Genomic DNA, 23,078 nt, shown 5'->3' with positions numbered 1-23,078 from the left:
TATTGGAAAAAATCTGCATATAAGTGGACCTGTACAGTTGAAACTCGTGTTGTTCAGGGTCAACAATATGTGTGTTGTTTGAGTCGTTTGAACCAGCTGTAACATCTTACTGGTTCCCTCATTTCATTAACATTAAATACATCTTTACCATGTGTTCATTTTATATTTATATGGGATCACGTTTTTACCTTTGAAAAAATGTATCCTTTATCAGGAACTTTTTAAAAATACTCAGGCTCAAAGCCGCACACAGACCAATGAAACCCCAATCTCAATGGGTGGGGCCTGAACCACTGTGTTTTTTGTCAGTTTCCTAGGTGATTCTAAAGTGCAGTTGGAGGTCAGAACCACTGATGGAGGAAGGAAGAAAACTAACCTTTACTGAGTTCCTTCTGAATGCAGCGCTGGGACCTAAACGTAGGTATGTCTAATCCAAAACCCATTATATTTTTACTTCACCTAAAATCTAACAGGCTTCCTCAAGCACGATGAAAATCAAATGAAGATGAGGTTTACTTCACAAGTATTGATAAAAGCCCCACTGTGTTCAAGGCAATGGGGAGGGCATAAAGGTGACTAAGACTGGGCTCCTGCCACACCCCCTAAATTCAAGAACAATCTTACAATGTATAATCCTCATTCTGAGAGAATTGCTGCATTTTCCTCTTCTGCTCTTTCTAATTGTTAATACCTCTAGTCTTCAGACAAAAGGAAAATTTCTCCTAATGGCTTTCTTGCAGAATATTCCAGGTAAACACCCAGGTGTGAGAGAATCCTCCTTTAAGAAAGGGCCCTGCTGCTTCTTCAATGTACTGCTCTCCCAAACACAGTAAAAAAAAAAAAAAAAAAAAAAAAAAAAAAAAAATCCCTCTTGCTGAATTTTAGATAAATCCCAGCCCAGAAGGAACAGCCTTTGTGCTGTCTCTCTCCTCACCCGACTCTCCGCAGAGACTCAAGGAAAACACCCATTAGGGAAGATGACAGCGCTGCTTTTAAAATGGCACTTGAAGCTTCACTAGAGGGGAATTCCCTAGAGGTTGATCTCTGCCGGAGAAGAAAATGGAGTTCCCCTGGAAACAGGGCTTGGAGCAGGACTCCAAGGGCCCCCAAGATCTCCTAGCACAGGAGAAGGGGAAAGCAGCCAGGCTGGGCAGTGATGAATTTCCAGCACGCGGGGGTAATTAACATCTGCCAGTCACAAACAACTGTGAAATCCACAACCCAGGGACTTATTAAAGATGTTTTATAGCCTTCATTACTTTGGCTAATAACGAAGGGGGAAAAAAAGAGAAAACTTGGACTGTGAACATCTGAGAAGCGACCAGGTCTCTGTTAGACCCAACACACACACCTATTAATGACGCTAAGAAAGAACCTAACTAACGTTTTTAAAAAATCCAATTTGGCCATATTCCCTTTCACACAGAACTACTGCTTCCAAGCTGGAAGGGACTTGGACAGATGAGGGATTAGCACCGAGCAGTGGGAAGCACATGAAAGTATGTAGTCTTTTTTTTTTTTTTTAATTTTTAGATGTTTATTTATTGTTGACAGAGACAGAGAGAGAGAGAGACAGTGTGAGCAGGGGAGGGGCAGGGAAAGAAGGAGACACAGAATCTAAAGCAGGCTCCAGGCTCCAGCCTGTCAGCACAGAGCCCGAAGTGGGGCTCAAACCCACGAACTGTGAGCCGAAGTCAGACGCTTAACTGACTAAGCCAGCCAGGCCTCTCAAAAGTATATAGTCTGAATGATGTCCAGCAAATCCTGCTTGGGGGAGAAGGGTGGAATGGGCTAACCCCTTGCCAACCATAATCAGAGCCAACCCAGCCCTGAACACTCTTCCAGCTCCGTGTCCCTCCCTCGGTCCATTCTGAACTCTGTCCACACTCCAGGCTCCGGGGATCGTATGGGGTGCCTCACTTTGCTCACAGTCTGGGATACAAGCCAGCGGGCACGGGATTTCTCTGACTAACAAAGCTGAAGGGAAACCTCGAAATCGTTTTACCGAGTGATTTCTGATGCCAAGAGTTTACAGAACTGTTACTGACGACGATGGGGGCAAGTGTGGACTGGGGAGGGCACGGTGTGAAACGGATGGGGCTGCACAATCTGCAAGAAAGGTGAGAGACGCCTCCCTGGCCCCGAGGCCTGGAACACTCTTCCAGTAAGGGAGAAAGAAAAAGCACAAAGGAGTGAGAAAGCTGGGAAATGAGGGTATTCACCCTCTCTAAAGCTCACTCCTTGTCCCTGGCAACAAAACCCAGCGAGAAAAGCTCCTGACACGGCACAGAAGATGCTCCTGAGGGCCCCTAAACCCTCTATGACTAAGCCCCGAGAACATCAATTAAGCAGCATTAATTACATAGCATCAGTTCCAGCAAGACCCTCAAAGGGAAAGCAGAGTTGAAACTTCTTTGAGAACGAAATTAAATGGCTCCCGGGGGCTCTGCTACACGGAGAAGTTGAGATTTATGGGGGTGGGTGGGCAGCGATCCCGCTGAACCCCAAGGGCCACTGCAAAGCTGAGATTGAGAACCCCAGTCAGGCAGGTAATGTCTTTCCATCCCTACATCCAACTAGGTGGCCAGGAGGGGGCGCTCTTCTGTCATACCTGGGCCTCCTGACCTCCAGTGGGGCAGAGACCTAGCAGTTAGGCTTGGACTGCTTTGGAGGCTTATTCTCTGCTGCCCCCACGCCACCCAGCTCCTTCTCTGTCCCGTTCTGCCCTCCAGAGGGGTCGTTTCCCCTTTGAAGCCCATCGCCCAGGTTCCCTTGCCCTGTGGGTCCCAGTGGGGTTTCGCCATTGGTAGGCACTAGCAGATGGGAGATGGGTGGAGAGAGATGGGGGACTTCTTCCCACTCTGGCCCGGCCTCTGCACCACGCTTCTGGGAGGGGCTGCCCCCACCCCCCAGACATGCTCTGTCTCTCACTCACAGACAACAGCTCTGTCTCCTCCCACTACCCCTCAAGCCTGCGGTGAGAACAGCGCCCGGCTGTTGCTGGGCCCCGGGTGCTGCACTACCCTTACGGGCTTCAACCTCACCCACACCTTTGAAAGAAATCACTACCTCTCTTCAGTTAAACGAACGGAGTAAACTCTCTCTCCTGCTGCTGCCCTGACTGATCTATTTTTCTCTCTCACAAACACCTTCACACACATACGATTTCCAACAGAAACTGAGTCCCCACGCCACTCCTTCTGCTGAAACGCTGTACTAACACTCATGTCACCAACAAAGGGCGTGCAGCTGAGATGACAGCCTTCTGGGAGCCAGGGTCTCCGCACTGCAGTCCCACTAAAGGACCCCCGTGGGAACTCCCAGGGCTCAGGGCTCCCAGCCCAGACCCTGCACTTCGCACAACGTGGCCATCCTGGCCCCATCCGCGCAGTTGCCGGAATGAGGCCCAGGTGGGGAAGAATACCTCCCAGATTAGAGATGCAGTTTGAGGCTTTTAGTCAGCTCTAAGTGGGCTTGTGACACCCTGAAATTGAATGCAAATGTCTGCATTTTCTGGGTACAGAAGCTGTGGTTTTCACCAGTTTCCCAAAGCGCCAGCATGTCTTCAGAAAGCTATAAGAGCTACCAATTCTACCTCTAAAGACAGATCTCAGGGTTTCCCACATGAGGCAGGAAAGCGAAGCAGGAAATCGTGAAATAAGTAGAGCAGGGTCTGGAGCCAGGCTTCCTGGGTTCAAATCTGGTTTCGCTACTCCGGGGCTGTGTGACCTAGAAGAGATCCCTTCACCCCACTGTGTTTCGGTTTACTCCTCTGCAAAATGGGAATGACAATTTTATCCGCACACCCCAGGGCTGTCGGAGGCTTACGTGATTTGGTTTATGTAATGCACTGTGAAGGCAGCCTGGGACATAAAATGAGCTCTGTAAACTAGTGATCCCACACTCTGGTCCTTCCTAAATCCCAAACCCTGGTCCAGTCACTCAGGAAGTCTCTGGACTCAGCCTTATCTCTGAGCTGTTCCGGCCCTCACTGCTAATACTTCCTGCTCACCTTCCATGCCCGAGAGCCCCCAGCTCTGAGTGCTTTCTCTCCAGAGATGTTCCACACACAGGCAAGGCTGAGGGAGAAAGGTACGGCTGTCCCTTTGCTCTTATCAAGCGGCTACTCCATTAAGTTCTAGGCTCTGCCCTCCCCGTGGGCGTCCTGCAAACTTAAATGCCCAAGGCCTTTGCTAGAAGAAAAGGGAGTAGATCGTGTAAGGTTTGCTTAGAGACCCAGGCCTGGGGAAGAAACCACTCTCCTGCCACTGGCAGGGGAGGTAAGGCGGAAGGAACCCTTAGGTTCGGAGGCTGATCAGTGAGGGTGGGGAGGGGAGGAGAGGCCTTGAACCTCCAACCCCTGCTCAGACGCACTGACTACCAGGCTAGCAGGTGCAAAGCAAGGCAGCCTGGGAGGCGGCTTTTTTCTGTTGCTTCTAGATTTCTGAAGTCTGGTCCCCCTCCTCACAGCCCACCTGCAAATGCCCATGGCTGGAGGGCACTGGGGCCTAGAGCTAGGGAGCCACGGTGGTGTACAGAGGTAGTCAGGCCCTGGGTTTAGGACCACTGGCCAGGGTTCTGTTGCTTATTATTTACAAGAGACAACCTAGAATCGCCCCTCCCAGGGTGCCTTTCCCCCTTGCTAAGATAGCAGCTCATTCCTTCTCCAGGAGAAGGACAGGCGGGAACGTGCATGAAGACTTACCTAGAATGTCTGCTGCAGAGCTGACCTTCAGTACTGACAGTAACCCTCACATGGCCCTAAAGTCAGCCAGACGCTAAGTGTTTTCCACATGTTGTCTCCCTTAATCTTCATAACAATTTTATGAGGCAGTTGCTAGTAGTATACCCATCTTACAAACACAGTGAGATAAGGCTCAGAGAGATAGAGTGACTTGCCCAAGGTCACACAACAGGTGGGTAGAAGACATAGGATTCTAACCCAGGCAGTCTTTGCTCCAAGTCAATAAGGAACCGATATAGTCAGTGACCAATAAGAGGTTAATACTGTACATGGGGCTTGAACTATGCGGTGTCCAGTCTTTACTCCTATTATTTTCCGACCTGCGGCAGAACCTCTGGACTTCTTCAATGGCTGCTCTCTGTTCCACCTTGTTGACTTCCTGTGGTTGAGTGGCTCGAGGCCGTGTGGCACAGGTGAGTGTCCTGACCTATTCCTCTGCTCACCTCCTACTCACACTTCCAACTCCCATAGACTATACACACGCACACACGCGTGCACGCGCACACACACGCTCCCGGTCCCTCCTGTGATTTCCATAAACATTTGTTGATCAACATGATCAACAAGAACCTGAAGATCGTAGAGCTGGAAGGAACCAAATCCTCTCAACCAATGAGAAAAGACAGGCAGAGGAGCGGGCGGTGTGCTCCGACAGAGGTCACACAGCAAATGAGGCCAAAGGCTGTGGCGAGAGCCCAGTCAGGTCAGCCCCAGCCTGGAGGGGTGCCCTGTTCTCCCGGAAGCTTGTCCGCGCCTCCTGTGTCAGGTTTCTCTCAGGTCTTCCTTCCATCAAATCCTCCTCCTCCCCCTGCTTTGTATCATGACTCCTCATCTTCAAATCACTTCCGTGATCTCATTTAACCCCCCCCCCACCCAGGGACCCCGCGGAGGCGTTACGATGGTCACCCCCATTTTACAGATGAGAGAATAGAGCTCCAGAAGGCCAGAGGACCTCCCAGAGGCACCCAGCGGTGGGGAGGGGGCCAGGGCTCCCAGGAGTGACGGAGCCACTGTGTCCCATGGTGTTTACCGTGGTCCCCTGCCTCAGTAATGAGTGGATGGTTCTGGAAGCCTGAACAGTCTTCACAGCCCCGGATTTAAGCAGCTCTTGCCTTTTTACAAATTACAGCTGGATGGAGCTCCAGAGACCTCCCCCCAGCTGCAAAGCCCCCAGTGGCCGTGCTGGCCGGGACAGGAGAAGGCCAGAGTTGACAGACGGCTCTCCACCTCGAAGCGGCTCACCCTTCCCAGCCGGAGCTCCCCTATAATTTTCATATATAATTGATGGCTCCTTAATTGGGGATTGTAAAAGCCCTGCGGCAGAGCCCAGCCCTGGCCCCTCATGAATCATGTTCACCGAGATTAAAATTAGAGGCCGGAAAGCTATCTGACTCAAATAGAAATTGGAAAAGGGAGCGTGCTTGGTGCTGGGAAGGGGGTCCGAGTCGGTGCCCAGGGCTGGAGAAAAGAATGGCCTGAGGTCTGGGCTCAAGGAAGGAAGGGCTGCGTTTTCAGGAGGAGCACAAAGGACCTGGTTCCACGCCAGGCCCACAGCATCTTCAGTCTGGAAAGTTCTCCGAGGTTCCGTCACTGGAGGGGTGCAGGATTCTGTGGCCACCCTCTCGAGGAAATCCAGGCCCAGAGAGAGGAAGGGGCTTGCCCACACCACACAGAGTCAACCATAATTTCGGTGGCCTGGTGGACTTCCAGATCACTTCCTGTTCTGTTATGGCCTCTCGGTGAGGAAGGGCAGAGGTGAGTGAGGAGACCTGAGGCTCCAAAGGCCTTCCTCGTTGCTCGGACCCGAACAGAGAAGTTTCCCTCTCTGGCCCCAGACACCAGCCGCGGCCAAGCTCATAATGAAAGACTTCCTGACAAAAGGCTTAGCTCCTAATTAGCCACTGTTCCAGATAATCTGTTATAAGTCCCAGCCCCCGGGGGAATGGCCCTTTTACCAACAAGCCTCGCTGCCAAGCTGCTGGCAAGACACTCTCCACCAGCCGTGCCCTGGTCTTGCCTGGGCAGCGAGCCCTGGGTCTGGCTGCAGCCCGCGGGGGTTGGGGCCTGAGCAAGCCCCGCCCCAAAGGCTCTTGTCCCCTAGAGCACCCCACGATGTCTACAGCTCCCACCCAATGGCATCAGGGTGTCTGAAATGATGCCATCAACGGTTCTTTCCTCCAGGTGAAGCACGAGCTCCTCCCTCTAGGGCTTTTTCTAAGGAGCCATTATCGAGCACTTTCTCTTGCCAGGCGCTTTACAGGAATTAGCTCCTTTCATCCTCACAGCAGGCTCGTGAGCCCAGGCACTTGCCTAACAGCCCCAGCTGGGGAGGCAGTGGCCCGGATCTGGACCCAGTCACCCTGACTTCGGAGCCCACACTCTCAACAGCTCAGCCACAACTGTAAAATGCACCAGGACGCTGACCCTGAGGAGTAAACAGATTTATCAGCCACCGAAAAATCTGGACTAGAACCCCCAGAGTTAGAAAGCAAACTCTCTTCAAATGAAATCTTGGGCTCCCGTCTAATGAATTACACAGAGCTAACAAAACATCTCTGGCTGAGTGGGGGAAGGGGAGGCGGGAGCCACAGATAAGTTCCCAGTTGGCCCCCGATGCATCACATCAAACCCTGAACATCAGAAAGCCCACTGAGACAGAGGCCTGGCCAGATGGGAGGACTCAGGACACCACCTCCCACCCCAGCTCCACCGCTCTCTAGCCGAGTCACTGGGCAAAACAGGGGCCCCTCTGTGCCTCTCTGCTTCCTCATCTGGGTTGTGGTGAGGACCAAGGGGGATGACCGGGTGCTGCTGATGCAGGAACCGCACAGGCACAGCAGGACAGGGGACAGGGCCTCCACCCAGCTCTGTCTGACGGTCTTACATAATAATATTTACAAGTATGTGTGGAGCGATTCAGTTATTATGTCCCCACCACAGCCCAACGAGCAGACATCAAGATCCAATTTACTGATGGAAAAAACTAAACCTCAGAGAGTTTGGGGGAAGTGACAGAGTCAGTATTTCAAGGGACGTGGTGACAGTAGCTCACTGTGCCAAACCAGGTTCTAAAACCCTAACCCTAAACTGTGAGCCGATGCCTGTGACCCATCTGGTCCCCAAAGGCAGGCTTTGGTCCCAGACTGCCTGCTCCTGCTGATGGCAAGTGAGGGCCCTGAAAATTCAGCTGCATGACAAGACTAAAGGCTATTAAAGACTGCCCAGAGGACCCGAGGCTCAAGAAGGACCTTTCTTTGCAGAGGGAGACTCCTCTCTGCAAAAACGGGAGAGTCTGGGACACCTGGGTGGCTCAGTTAACTGTCCAACTTTGGCTCGGGTCACAATCTCATGGTTTGTGAGTTTGAGCCCCACATTGGGCTCTGTACTGTCAGTGCAGACCCTGCTTTGGATCCTCTGTCTCCCTCCCTCTCTGCCCCTCCCTTGCTTGCACTCTCTCTCTAAAAAATAAGTAAAAACATTAAAAAAAAGACACAAACAAACAAAAAACAGGAGAGTCCAGAAAGCCAACCCCATGCTTGCCTTGGAGCCCAGCTCCTAGAGAGGCTTGTCTCCTGCTTTGGGGTTTAGCTTTGGGGTTTAGCAGCAATAATGACCATCCATTACTTTAAATCTTTTGATAAAGGACAATGTCACATGACTGGGGCCAGGTCCTATGCTGGTCATCAGAGACCCCAAACTGGGCTCAGGGTGGTGGTGGCAGAGGGTCATTTCACTTCACCTTTAAACTCTTGACCATCGGACAAACTGGATCCGCATGGCCGTGCTCACTATCGTCTCATCCCAGTGGCTCCACAACGCTGCAAACTGTCTCCCTGTTTCTGTCCTTTCCTCTGCAATCTGCTCTGCACACAGTGGCCAGAGCTATGTTTCTTAAATCTAAATGGGGCTGCATCACTATCCTGCTCAAAACCCTCAAATGGCTTCCCATCACACTCAGAGCGGTGTCTGAACTCCTACATGGCCTCTGAAGCCCTACAGGACTTGCCCCGATGCAAGTCCTCTGCAACCATACCACCCACTGTCTTCACTGTTCATACCACTCAAACTCTACTGGCCTTCTTCTTGTCCTTTGAGTGCAGTGAGCTTTTTTCCACCTCAGCGCCTTTGCACCTGCTGTATGCCCTGCCTAGAACCACCTCCCCCCAGACTTATGCATGACAACCCTTAGGACTTGATTCAAGTCACCAGAAAGGACTCCCTCAGGCCCCTAACAAAAGCAGTTCCCTCCTCCCTGGTCACTCTCTAGCTCATTAAGCTCTTTTATCTTTTTCACAGCACCTATCAATCGATACCTGAAATTTTCCAATTTCTTTGCTGATTACACTAAGCCTCTCCAGAGTAAGGACTCTGCCCATCTTATTCTCCACCACGTGTCTGGACCAGCGTATGGCATATAGTAGGTACTCAATCAATACATGGTTGTTCACTCACTGCTGACTCTTTGGAAACTGATCAGACCTTGTACCCCCAACTGGGTTCCCAAGGGGGCATTGCCCTCCCTTCCTCAGCTCATCTCTCACCTCTCCCTAACACAGCCTGGGTCGCAGCCAGACCGAGGTACTGCTAGTTCACAGACACACGGGACATTCCCACCGCCGGGCTTTGCTCATGGCAAACCTCGTTCCCGGAATGCTCTTTCTTCTTCCCACTATCTTTCAAGTCCCAGGTCTGGTGCCACCTCCCCCAGGAAGCCTTCCCAGCCCTCCTGGATCTCTCCCTGCTGTGGAGCACTGAGAATTCACATCTAAACTGCTTGGGTGGATCCTGGCCCAGTTGTGGTCTGGAACGGGGGGCCTCCGAGAGGATCTGCTCCAATGCTCCCATCAAGATACAGAACACAAGGCTAAGTCCTTTCACGTCTGTGGCTGATCTCCCCAGCTCTGTAAATGCTCCCTGAAGGCAGGAACCTCACAGCTACTGCTTTGCACCCTGGAGGATACCACAGTCCCTTACTCAAGTTACTTCCCTTCTCTTGGCCTCCCCACTGCTATCTATAGAATGAGTTACCTGAGAGAAAGCCTTGAAACTGCCTGGTACGTTGCCTGACACCCAGAGCCCATCAGTGATACTATAACAAGAGCTACCTTTGACCAAGTGCCTATGCGGCTCCTCCGACTTAGTCTATGTTCTCTCTAATCCTTAGACCGTCCAGAGGGTAAGTACTGTTGTCCATTTCACAGGTAAGAAAACTGAGGCCCAAAGAGACTAAGCATCTAGTACATAGCCACACAGCTCTAAATTCCAAGGTCCTGACACAAACCCCAGAACTGCCCGTGATACCAGCTTCCTCTGTAGCTCCACAGGGAGAGAACCCCGGTTTCCTAGCCGTGCCACCTGGGCTAAGTCATGTCACCTCTTTGAAGTCTGGAGATCATCTGTACCTGCCTGCAGAGTCACTACACAGATGAAGGACACGTAGAAGATGTGATGGTGGGCGCACGCCAGGCCCCCATAAAGGACGCCTGCTGTTACACAGCAGATTTTCCATGCAACTTGGCTGATTCTGTGAGTACTTTAAACCATCAGAGTTGTTGGGGCGCCATCTTGGCTGCCGGGATAGGGGTCCCTGGGGAGCTCCCAGAGAGCCAACGGTGGGCCAGAGTTGCATAAAGGTGTGGGCCTGGCTGGAAGACCGCTTCTGGAGGAACAGCATGAGGGTGGGAAGTACCCCAGACGGTGGGGGTGGGGATCTGAATGTCTGGGTGCAGTAGGAGGGACAGAGCTAGGGAGGAAGGCGGGTACCACGCTGTGAGGTCGGGGAGGACAAGCTCGGAAGCCAAACAGCTTGGCTTCTGTTCTGCTGTCAATAATATATTATTTAATTTTTTTTTTTTTTGAGAGAGAGAGAGTGTGCTCCACACACCCAAGCAGGGGAGGGGCAGAGGGAGGAGAGAGACTTATTAAAGAGGCTCCGCACCCAGCGAATAGCCCGACGTGGGGCTGGATCTCACCACCACAAGACTATGACCTGAGCCGAAACCAAGAGTTGGACACTTAACCGACTGAGCCACCCAGGTGTCCCTAAAATTACAATTTTTAAAGTTTTTTTAAGTGCTTTATTTATTTTGAGAGAGACTGAGCAGGGGAGGGGCAGAGAGAGGGGGACAGAGGATCGCAGGCAGGCTTTGTGCGGACAGCAGAGAGCCCAGTGCAGGGCTCGAACTCACAAACCGCGACATCATGACCTGGGCCAAAGACTGAGCCACCCATGTGCCTGTGAAATTATATTTTTTTAAAGTGAGTTTTGTCCATCCTAGGAGTGCATGTCACATTTGAAAAGCCCTGACTAGGAGGCCTCACCTCAGATACCTGCTCCAGGCCCCAGAGGACCCTGTTAACAAAGGGAAGCTGGCAATGGTTTTTCACAGGCAGCAGGAAGGTGCAGAGACACGGATTGGGAGGCGGTACGTCAGGGCACTTAGAAGTGCTGGGAAGAGCCGGCCCTGGAACCTCACTGAGCTTATACGGACAAGCAGGTGACTAGGGGGCCACATGCTAATATTAGATCAGAGTCTAATGTAACCATGAGACTCTATGAAATTGCCAATTTTTTTTTCTCAAAATTTCCAACTGCAAATCTATATGGTTCAACTCAGCGTGCTGGTGCAGGCGGCAGCCATCAGCCCGAGTCCTACTCTCACGGGTGCCGAGGTCATGGGGAGGCTGCCGGCATCTGCCCAAGAGGCCAAGACAGCTGCAGACAGACGTCCCAGTTAGGTGGCTGCATGGCAGACTTGAATCCCAATCCCGCTCCGATTAACAGCGTGGCCTCGGACAAGCCGCATCGTCTTTCCCGGCCTCGGTTTTCTATCAGTGACGTGGGCCCATGGTACCTCCTCACAGGTGGTCGCAGCATCAGGGGTGAGCCGGCAGGGACTCTCTCGGGGACAGTTCCTCTCTGACAGCCATTTCTCGGCTGGTCCGTGTGGGAGAAGTTCTAACACCAGGCTAAGAAGTTGATGATGTTTTGGGGCACCTGGGTGGCTCAGTCAAACATCTGACTCTTGATTTCGGCTCAGGGCATGATCTCACGATTCGTGAGTTCGAGCCCCAGATTGGGCTCTGTGCTGGCGGCGCCCAGCCTGCTTGGGATTCTCTCTCTCTCTCTGTCCCTCTCTCCCTGCCCCTCCCTGGCTCTCTCTCTCAAAATAAAGAAATAAACTTTAAGAAAACCACTAATATGTTTAAAAAAAAAAAAAAAAGAAGTTGATCGTTTGTTTCAGAGGTTTGGGAAACAGGTCAATTCCTAACTGTGATTTTAAGAGCCATTGGAACCAGGAAAAAAGCCCCTTTCTGTTCAGAAGGAGCTAAAGGGGAGAGAAAAAATGCTGGCTCCCAGGGGTGAGCATGGGGATGACCTTGAAGGCCAGAGCCAGAGGGGATGATGGAGGTCTGGAAGGGGGCAGCAGCCAGACAGGCCACCACTCAGAGAATCTGGGTTTGTTTGTTTTTTTAATTTTTTTTTAATGTTTTATTTATTTCTGAGAGAGAGACAGTGTGAGCAAGGGAGGGTCAGAGAGAGAGGGAGACACAGAAGCTGAAGCAGGCTCCAGGCTCTGAGCTGGCAGTCAGCACAGAGCCTGACATGGGGCTCGAATCCAACTGTGAGATCATGACCTGAGCCAAAGTCGGACACTTAACCGACTGAGCCACTCAGGCGCCCCCAGAGAATCTGGGTTTTATGGGCAGACTAAGAGGAGATACCTGCAGACAAACACCAAGGGAACAAAGTCACCCGCAGGACAGGGAGTGGGGGTCCCCCACTGTCCCAACACTGTTTGGGCTCAACACAATATTGAAGGTATCCCTGGGTCCAGCTTTTCCTGGAAGAGCCCCTCCTGATGAAGGACCCTCCCCACACAAGGTTGAGATGCTTCCCTGCAAGCCCTCCTCTTCCTGGAAGCCCTCACTCCTTGGAGCCAATTGGGTCCTGGAGTTCTAGGCTTCGAGGAGGGGACTTGGGCTACAGGGTCTCCAAATACAGCGGTTTCCACCATGACAAGAGCGCCTGGGCGCTCAAGCTGGGCAATGGCACATTGTAGTTGACTATTTCCGGGCATCTTCACAAGTGTTATTTTAGCCAGTCCTCCTAAGAAAGATTCATACCCCCATTTTACAGATGAGTAAGCTGAAACTAAGAAGATAAAGCTCTCGCTCAGGTCACACAGTCAGTAAATCTCAGAGCTGAGATGGGAATGTAGGGTTCCAGATGCCAAGTTCAGGGCCTCATCTGACTAGACACCGGATTGTTATTCATAAAGCACTTAGAAAACAGATCGAGAAACGTGGGATGGATTATAACCAGATTTTGCAGATCCTTGGTGGCTGAACAGCATAACTCAAAGATCAACTAGAGAAATGAGGTCAATGTGGGCAAAGGCCTCCAGGGGAGGACCACAACACTCTACCCCATCCAACCCCATATCGTTCGTGTGGATGGTGATGGCAGCTGACCGAGGACCAGGAGGCAGAATCAAGATGCTGAACGCACGATCGTAATTCGACAAGATCGTCACAGCCGTACAACAGACCGGACCTATCAAGTGACAGATCCACTGAATCAATGAAGACAAATATAAACTCTCACACGGAGGTTCAAAAATTCAGTCGTGAAGTCTGAGCTGGGGGAACCCTGTGTGGAGAGCAGTTGGTGTGAAAAAGACACAGAAGCCCTGCACTCAAGATGAAGTAAGTCAAAGACACCTTCGGCGAAATCCTAGATAGCACAACAGATGTACGACCCTCACACACAGACACGGAATCAGAGAGGCAGGAGCAGGATTGTCTAGTCCAAGCCCCAGGAAGGAGGGAACATACCCATGAGGCTTTGGACTAGATACGTAAGGGAGCGCAGCGGGACGCCCACTCTGGGAAGAGCACTGATGAATGGACACGCGTTCCAGGGAGCGTGACCAGACTGGACAAGGAACAAGAGACCGTGATATAAAGAGAAAGTACTGATAGAAATGGTCACATTCTAAATCTGCCTAAAGTGGACTAACGGCCCCATAAGCTGTCCTCAAATACTGAGAGTAAGAGCACGTGGAAGAGAAAATCAACTTCTTCTGCGCATCTAAGGACGGTCGAAGTTGGGCTGAGTGGCATTCTGCCCTTTATACAGAACTAGTATAGTTCTTACAACATCATGTTCTAGAAGTTACTTTCACATTTAACCTCTCTGTGAAATGGGGCCAATAATAATAATAGTAATAATGCCTTCTGCATGGGGTTGTCGTGAGGATTAAGTTAGTTGCTATTTGTAAATACTTAGAACCATGCCCAGTGCGCCACTGTTAATAGATGTGTTTGTGGTTAGAATTCTTATTGCTGTTACTGTCATTATTGTTACCTTCCTGAATCGAAAGTGAGCTTTTCTGGCTGTAGACAACAGTCTGGTGCCCCTGTGTGTCCCCAGCAATCTACCCTGGCACACAGTAGGAATCCACACATACTTGTTGACATTTAGAGATGAAGTGTCATTCCCAGCCACTGTTAAATGTTCCAGGAACTGAGTTGCTCAAAAATAGCACTCTGGCAGGGATGTGGGGGCGTGGCCACCAGAGCCAATGCCCCACAGGCCGTATGGGATCGGTGGGACACCCTAAGATTCCATGCTACCCATCTCCTCCTTTCCAGGGGGCCCTTGGCCAGGACAGCTGCCTGGCCAGTGAGGGGCCGGGATCACCAGCTCACACACTTTTTAAACGGGGAACTAAGAGGCGCTCCCTACTACGTCCCTCCTCCTGGTGAGGATGTTTCTGGGACCCTTCCCACCTGCTCGTCCACCCTTCCCTGGGACACGCAGAAGGCCCTGGCGAGCCCTGATGCAAACAGTGCTCGATTTTCTGGGCTAAAATTACATCTTGAGTCAATTTTCATAAAATGCATTGACAGATTTAGGTTCTGGAAGACGGAGCTTTCTCAGAAGGCATTAAAATGACCCAAACGGTTAGAATCAGCCGAAACCCGGCAGCCAGGGGCTGAGAGAACAGCTTTCATCATGCTGCAGCCTTGTGGGCACCTGGGGTCTGGGCCCTGCCTGGAAAGACTGCTGTGCCTGCACTTGACTCCTCCTGGCCACGGGGTGATCACCTCTCTGCCAAGGCTCCACTAACAGACGTTTTGCAATGAACTAACAGGTGGGAATCCGTTCCTGTTTATGAGCAAGAGCAGTCTGCCATCCCAGGGGCAGCTCCAGAGATAGATCTGGATTTTCCTTTAAAGTTTCTATTCCTGATACTCTCCTCTGTGGGTCACGGAAAGAATCAGGCAAAGAAATAGGGCCTCGATATGTTTGAGTGTGTCTCCCCTTCTCCAGAAATAGCTTGAAGCCTGTGTCCTAGGGGTACCCGGGGGACTGAGCTCTGCCACCATCACCCCGGAAGGCTGGGGGATGGTGTTGATTGTCCACGGGGCAGCCTCCTTGATCTCTAGGGACCCTCCTGCTCTGACATTCTGACCCCATGACCCCAGCTGTCCTCAGCCTGACCGCCATGAGCTCCCTGAGTTGCCTCTTCCTCTATTTTGCCAGCCTCATTCATCTGCTCGCAGTCCATTCTGGACTATCTCCCTCTGCCCCTCTGGATCCACTGTCTTGTCCACCCTGCTCTGTGCCTGGGAGGCAGACCCGTTGTACACTGCATCAACAGTCCTCTGCTTCCAGTGGGGTGATACCAGCGGGAGGCACTGGCAGGAGAGCAGGGGTGGAAAGAGAGTGAGGTTGCCCGGGCCCCTGCTCATCCTGGGAAGGCCCCCTGGGGTTCCAGGACCTGCTGCCTCCCCTCACCTCCTCAGGCCTGTAGCAGGGATGGCTTTATACTGGGGCCGGCCTCATGACTCATCACCCCTCATTGGTTTCCCTAAACCCTGAGAACGCCTTTATAAATAGCCCCTTATTACATCCCCCAGCTACCCAGGACCCGGACTGACTGCTCATGCCGGCCTCACGCTGTGCCTTCGCTTCTAACTACCATCTTTGCTGCGGGCTCTTGTGCCGTGTCCCCCAGCTTCAGGGAAACCCCGCTCCTCCAAGTGGATGCTGCCTCTGCACTGGGGGCTAGTCCCTGCCTCCACCCCCTGAGGCCAGTCCTGCCCCTCTCTAGAGAACGAGAAGGTGGAGCGGCTGATCCCTAAAGTTCCTCTGACCATGTTCTCCTCTGCTCCACACCATGCACGCCTTACCTGATGGCCTGTGTTTAGTCACATTTGATTTTTAAAAGTCCAATGAGCGATCAGAGTGCTTTAGCTAGGGGCGCCTGGGTGGCTCAGTCGGTTGAGCATCTGACTTTGGCTCAGGTCATGATATTGAGGTACGTGGGTTCGAGACCCGCACTGGGCTCTGTGCTGAAAGCTCAGAGCCTGGAATCTGCTTTGAATTCTGTGTCTCCCTCTCTCTCTGCCCCTCCCCTACTTGCACTCTGTTTCTCTCTCTCAAAAATAAACATTTAAGAAACATTTTAAATAATAAATAAATAAATGAAAGTCCAATGAGCCATCAAAGTGCTTTAGCTCGGGGCGCTGGGGTGGCTCGGTGGGTTGAGCATCCGACTTCTGCTCAGGTCATGATCTCACGGTTCATGAGTTCGATCCCCACATCGAACATCACAGAGCTGACAGCACAGAGCCTACTTGGGATCTTCTGTCCACCACTGACCCCCCTCCCCGCCCCTTCCCTGTTTGCGCTGTCTCTCTCAAAAATAAATCTTTAAAAAGAAAAAGTGCTTTAGCCAAGCATGGCGTCCCGGCTGTAACTCTCTGTCCTCTGAATCCTCACTTTATTCCCACTGATGCTTTCTTCTCGCACTGTTTCCTCTATTAGGACCATTCACACATGTGAATCTCCTCTTTCAGGCTACAAACCCTGTAGCCCCAGCTTTTGGGGAGGCTCCATGTTTTGTACTATCTCCCCCTTTCCCCACTGCATCAGGCATGTTGCCTGGGACACATACATGCTCCCTGTTGCAAATATTAACCGATGGGGGAGTGACCGTGTGGCCCTGCCCACTCTGGGTGCTGAGACAACGGTATTTACTGAGCAACGACTACACACCAGGCACATTACATCCCCGTCGTGTTTTACTCGCTCTCACCACAGGCCCACAAGGTAGGTGTTATCCCCATATTGCAGATGTAGAAACTGAGGCACAGAAAGGGTAAGCAACTTGCTCCAGCTCCCACCTCCAGAAAGGGCTGGAGCCAGGAACGGAAGTGTGCCTGACACCGAGGCCTCCCACCTTTCCTCCAATCCACCCTGAGGGTGCGGGGGTAAACCATACAAGGCCGACAATCCGGGACCCTGACACAAATGGAGATGAGTCTCAACTACTGAATGTAACTACTGGCTAGCGGAGCGGCGCCCTTCAGAAGAGGCCCGTCCAGACTTTCCCTGAATGAATCACTACGACATTAACACATGGATGTTTTCTGTGAAGCTCGGCCAAAAGGCCTCAAAAGTAATTAGTTTGCTTAAGTAGGCTAACCGTTCCCTCAGCAATCTGGTTTGCACCATAATTGGCTTAGGGTCTCTGAGAGGGGGAAAAGGGTAAAGGTTAGCCCCGCCCCTGTGGGGACACTTCCCATACATTCTAGGGATAAAATTCACCCTCTTCAGCCACTTGCTCCTGCCACGCACAGGGTAGGGGTGGGGCACAGGGCACGAGATGCTCTGGCAGATCCCCCAACAAGGAAGGAGGTTTGTTAATCAAGTCTGAGTTACTGAGGCTTTTACTGGCTATTCTTGTTCTAGCCCTGTCATCCGGGAGGGACTCCGCAGGCTCTTGGCAGAGCTTGGAAGTCAGGCTACAGAGCTGGGACTTGATTCAACGCAGAGAGGAGTCGCCGAAGGTTTCCAGGCAAGGGAATCGCCTAACTTGGTCAGAAACCAAGGGAAGGCTGGTGTCGATGAGACATGGCGCTGGCTGCTATAGCCATGTGTTAGGCCGCCACACAAGATCTTTCTTTCTTATTGGGCCTGGATTCCCTTTGTCTCCCCCTGAGACTAGGCTCCCTGAGGACAGGGCTATGTCTCCCCTCAGATGGGGCTCTCTGAGGGCAGGGTCTCTCCCCTCAGACTGGGGTTCCCCAAGGACAGGGTTGTGTCTCCCCTCAGACTGGAGTCCACTGAGGGAAGGGCTATCTCCCCATCAGACTGGGGCTCCCCAAGGACAGGGCTGTGTCTCCCCCTCAGATTGGGGCTCCCTGAGGCAGGGCTGTGTCTCCCTCCTCAGACTGGGGCTCCCTGAGAGTAGGGCTGTGTCTCCCTCCTCAGACTGGGGCTCCCCAAGGACAGGGCTGTGTCTCTACCCTCAGACTGGCACACAGAAGGCAGGGACTTTTCCCTCCACCATGTTTCTGTGCAATAGCAGGGACAAAACTCCATGCTCTCCAAGCCTTACTATCCTTCCCAGGGGCTCAGACGCTGTACTTCAAAACACATCAGGTGGAGTGTCTCCAGAGTCAGACAAACAGACACACAAGGAGGGACAGATGATATTTCTGGGGTGGGGAAGGGGTCACCTACCTCCCGCCACTGCTTGTTCTCCATCCCTTGAGTATACATGACACACACTGTGGGGAGAGGAGAAAAAGAGGGTTAAGACCCCAGGCCAAGAGGAAAGTGGGGGTCCCAGATGTGGGAACAGCTCTGAAGGGGGAGGCACCTCAGGAGACTCTGATCTGGGTCGCACTGTCGTGTCTGGGGCGGGGGTGGGGGTGGTCGGCTTGGGAAAGGGGCCTAGAACATGAGCACGTCTGGGAGAGGCCCCCTTTCGGAGGAGGTCAGGGGCCATTTGCATCTAGGCCAGGACACGATGGGGTGCACGTGGAGGAGGACTGAGGTGCAGACACAGGAGAGAACATCGGAACCCTGAGTCATCCTTTTAGACCCCAAGGCAGCCTCCTGAGGCCTATTCCTATCATCAGCCCCACTTCACTGATGGGCACACTGAGGCTCAGAGGAGGCCAACGACCTGTCTGAGGTGATACAGTAGACTGGCATTGCTCAGGGTTAGATCCCTGGCCCGGAAAATCCGTGCTCATCCCCCCGCCCCCCGCCCCAGACCACAGCCAGTGGGGGCTCTGACATGTATTAGCTTCCCTGGGACCAAGACTTTCTGGCCCCAGGCACCCGGACCCCTGCCAACCCCCTTGGTTGTGTTGAGTCTTCACAAGGTCCTGCAGGCTGGGAAGGGTCAGGCCCGCCTGTGCTCCCCCAGGCAGCGCCACTGACACACTAAACAGCCCAGGGGCACCCGGAGTGGCGCCTGGCCACAGTTAGCACCCGGGAAGGGCTCCAGGGTGGGCTGCTAGGATCCCGCGGAACGTCGTTGCTGTTGTTACCGTCATTATTGCCAGAGCAGGACTTACGTGGGTCAGACTTGGAGAACATGTCTTTGTCCAAAAGGTTCCTGAAAGAGGGGGCGGGGGGAGAGGAAGAGTTAGCACAGGCAGAGGAGAGGAGGATCTCAGGGGATTCAGGCCGCTGGGAGACCCAGAGGCTGCCTCAGGCCCTGCTCCGGGCAAAACCGGAAGAGAAGGAGGCTCCGTGGGCACAAGAATATTAGCTGCTCATTAAAGCCGGCACAGGGTGGGCCCTGGACGGGTCCCTGGGTTCAGCTTCCTACAGAGCACGGTTCCCCACCTCCCACCCCAACCAGCCACACATGCTGTGGGGTGCCCAGGACCTCAGTCTTGAGCCAAACCTCCATGTGCCCAATGTCTTAGCCTGTTCTAGAAATTCTCCTCTTATCACCTCTCTGCCTCTCAATAAATAAATAAAGCAAAACCTCCTCACATCGTGCTCACGAATCCCCGAGACTCCCAGAGATGTCCCAGCGAGAGGGAGCCCCAGATCCCCACCGTCTGTTCCAGTCTTCATTCAGGGGCCTCTTCCCAAAAGGCAGCCCCCCACGCCCCCCACCCCCTCTGCCTGTCTCCACTACTCCTGCCCCAGACCAGCTCCTGGCCAGCTGTCTCTTTGGGAATCATCTGATAAACCTCCCAGTCCCACTGCAGTGAGCACCAGATGAAACGACACGCAAGGCGGCTCTGAAGGGGGAAGGAGGGGGTCACAGGTAAGATATCATGTTCAAGTGTACACATCCACCCCAAAGCGGGCCGACCCCCTCACCCTGCAGGGGGCGCGGTTTGGAGGCAGAATTGCCTTCACACCAAAGATGAGACCCTACAGGGGACAGAACGTGACACATGGTGAGGAATAATAAAGAAGGGGGCAGGTCTTTAGTAAAGAGAGTGCTGCAATGTATCTCTGAATTCCATAATGAAATTCTGTAATTGCACAAAACCTTAGAATGTTCGAGCTGGAAGGGTCCTCGGAGGTCAGCCTTTCCAATTCCTTTATAAATCCAGAATATGAGACTCTGAGAAAGAGCACCTCATTTCTCCAAGGTCTGTGTCTCCTCCAAGTTTGGGTCTGGAACTCAAGTTTTGTCATGTCTATGCTAGTGAGATGCTGGATTTCAGCCTGTGTGTGTGTGTGTGTGTGTGTGTGTGTGTGTGTGAGAGAGAGAGAGAGAGAGAGAAACAGAGAGACACACAGAGAGAGAAACAGAGACAGAGAGATAGAGAAGGAGGGACACAGAGACAGAGAGACAGAGGGAGAGATGGTGTCTTCAAAGAGAAGCAGGCCGAGCTTTTCCCGGCTCTGCGCACCCTCCTGCCTGCACTGAGAAATAGAACCAGGCATGGAGCTTCAGTGGCTCCCTGCCCTGAGACCCCAGGAGTCTCACGGAGCCCTGGGGCTTGGGTGAGCCTGACCCAGATGCCTGAGGACGATGAAGCCCTTGTACCATTCCTAGCCATCCTCGATTTTGCTCTCCCCGAACGGGCACTGAGCAGCAGCCATTTCCTTTCCCCTCCCTGAGCCCTCCTGGGCCTGTAATGTGCAGCCCCCCGGCTTGTGGGACCCCATGTCCATACTCAGCCCCCGCGGGCTGCAAAATGGGGGACACATCGATCGTTCACACTGGCTGGGTGCTCCTCCGTGCTAGGGACCCCACCTCTGCTGCGGGCCAGCCCAGCATCTGACTCAGCGCGGGTGCCAGCAAATCAGATGGATGAAGGAAGACCAAGAGGAATGGCCACACTGGCAGGGCTCCTGTCCCTCCCCCTGCATGGCGTCTGATCACGCTCTGGACCGGCCCCTAGCCTTTCTCTTAGCTGTGCGGCCTAGTGGTTAAGTGCACGGGCAGCAGGCAGACAAGTGGGGTTTGCATTCCAGCTCTGGACAAGTTACTTGCCTTCCTTGTGCCTCAATGTCCCCACTTGTAAAGTAGGGCTAAGCCAGTCCCTCCTTCAGGACTGCTCTGGGGCGCCTGGGCCTAGTGAGGCTGGCCAGAGGGTCAGTCACCATCCGCCCAGGGCTGAACAGAGTGGTCACTCTCCTGGCCCGTGTTCAGGTTCACTTGGTGAAAAAAAGAGACACAGGATGGGCGACACGAGCCACCTCCCCTCTCACCTGACCAAGGAAGCCCACCCCCAACCCATACACTCCCAGCACCCCGTGGTGAGGATGCACTGAATCCCCCACTGGCTGACAGCAGCCCCACTCACCCCAGCCTCGGGCTCCTCTTTGGCCTCCCATCCTTTCCTCCTACTCAGCCTTAAGGACCTTCCGCCCTTTTGCCTAAGTCCCTGCACCCTACCTCCCCCCCAACTCCCCCCAGATCCCTTACGTCATCCACACTTGTCCCTATCTGTGCCTCACCCCGAGGGCCTGTCCTAACAGAAGCCTCAGGACCTGCTGAGCCTACTCTCACGGCCTTGAGATGGTGGCTTCCCCACCATGAGCAAGGAGCCTCTCACTTCCTGGGACTCATCCCTGCCCTGTCTCGTAAAACGGCAGATTCTTGGGCCCTGTGCCCAGAGCCTGGATTTTGCAGGTCTGGATGGGGTCCTGGAAGTCATGTTTCAACTAACTTCCCCACCATATGCACCCACAACCCACACCCACACCCACACACCACGTTTCTGACAGTGGCAGTCCAAGTATTGCATGCTGGGACACTGGGGGCCTGACGGCCTGGGCTTCTCCCACTGCAACCGCGTACACACACAGCACCTCAAAGGTCTCACGTGACCCTCAGCCTGAGGCACCAAGGACTCCCGACTCCGAGGCGAGGCCGAGAGAGAGAGAGAGAGAGAGAGAGAGAGAGAGAGAGAGAGAGAGGTGGTGAGTGGTGAGTGACTTGCCCACAGGCACACAGACAGCAGGAGGCAGAGGGAGAGGAGCCAGGTCCTCTGCCCCGAGGCAGGGCCCCAACCACAAGGGCACGGCCACACCAGACCGTAAGTGCTTTTTCTCCACTTTCTGTCTTTGGAGAGCTCAAAGAGAAATTCTTTCCAACAGGCAAAATGTATTTTTCCCCCAAAACAGCATAAAGCCCTTCAGCTGCCCGCACAGCAGCCTGGAGCTTGGCTTCTTTTGTTCTTGAAATTGAGGCTGGGGAACAGAGCCTGGGGCCCCTTTCCTCCCTGCTCTCCCCCAAGGAATTGGTCTGGATTCCACGGCCTGGTGGGCGAGAGCAAACAACGATGCACTGGACACTGGGTGGTGAGGTCAAGTGTCTCCAAGGCCCCAGGCAAAGGGAGAGAGCACTGAAAAGGCTGAACTAAGACCTCTTCCCTGGCGCCAAAGGAGGGAGCCTGAGGGTGCCACCCTCCTTCGTGAGACTTTAAAGAGTAGAGAATACAGGCCGGGACTCTCCAGTCAGAGAGGGGAGGAGACACAGCCCCGCCCTCAGGGAGCCCCAGTCTGAGGGGGAGACAGAGCCCTGCCCTCAGGGAGCCCCAGGCTGAGGGGAGACACTGCCCTGCCTCAGGGAGCCCCAGTCTGAGGGGGGAAACATAGCCCTCCCCTCAGGGAGCCCCAGGCTGAGGCCCGGACACATCTGCTCTTGAGCTGAGCGTGGGGGGGCGGGGGAGGGAACGGACCATCACACATCCAAGCAAAGCCTGGTTGTCTCCAAGCAAAGCCCATAAATGCTGCGGACGCTCAGAGCAATGACTCCAGCCTCGGCACAGCAGGAAACACATGAAGACACTCACCCTCAGCTGTTCCTGGGCCAGGGGTCCCCACGGACCCCCTGAAATCGTAAGGAAAATGTGGCATATTGGTACATTCGGATGCATTCTTTTTGGAGAGCGGTCACCAGATTCCCAAGGAGGCTCATGAGGCTAAAAAAGTTAGGAAAAGTTGGTCCATCTTTTTCCCACCAAAAATCCTGCCAATGCCTGGCAAAAGGTGGGGGGTGGGGGGCACGGAGAGCAGACTTGCAGCTTCACTGCTCAGTCCAAC

General features: G+C 53.2%; 1 protein-coding gene across 4 annotated transcripts in view; it reads right to left on the bottom strand.

Annotated features, from left to right (window-relative positions):
- CPNE5 (copine 5) overlaps positions 1 to 23,078 on the bottom strand; it is a 92,043-nt gene that overhangs the window by 59,532 nt on the left and 9,433 nt on the right. For 3 of the 4 annotated variants that reach the window (XM_039235331.1, XM_039235332.1, XM_039235334.1), the window contains exons 2-3: positions 19,130 to 19,170; positions 18,285 to 18,331 (exon numbers count right to left, since the gene is read on the bottom strand). In XM_039235331.1, coding sequence (XP_039091262.1) covers positions 18,285 to 18,331; positions 19,130 to 19,170 — 88 coding nt within the window. Of the gene's footprint in view, positions 1 to 18,284; positions 18,332 to 19,129; positions 19,171 to 22,828; positions 22,848 to 23,078 lie in introns of those variants that run through there. The other variant, XM_039235333.1, reaches the window with a different exon arrangement.

The sequence above is a fragment of the Hyaena hyaena genome, unplaced genomic scaffold, assembly GCF_003009895.1.
Source record: "Hyaena hyaena isolate Hyena2069 unplaced genomic scaffold, ASM300989v1 scaffold_96, whole genome shotgun sequence".
NCBI lineage: Eukaryota > Metazoa > Chordata > Mammalia > Carnivora > Hyaenidae > Hyaena > Hyaena hyaena.
Note: the sequence above shows the minus strand (reverse complement) of the source record. Positions and strands in the feature narration are given on the sequence as shown.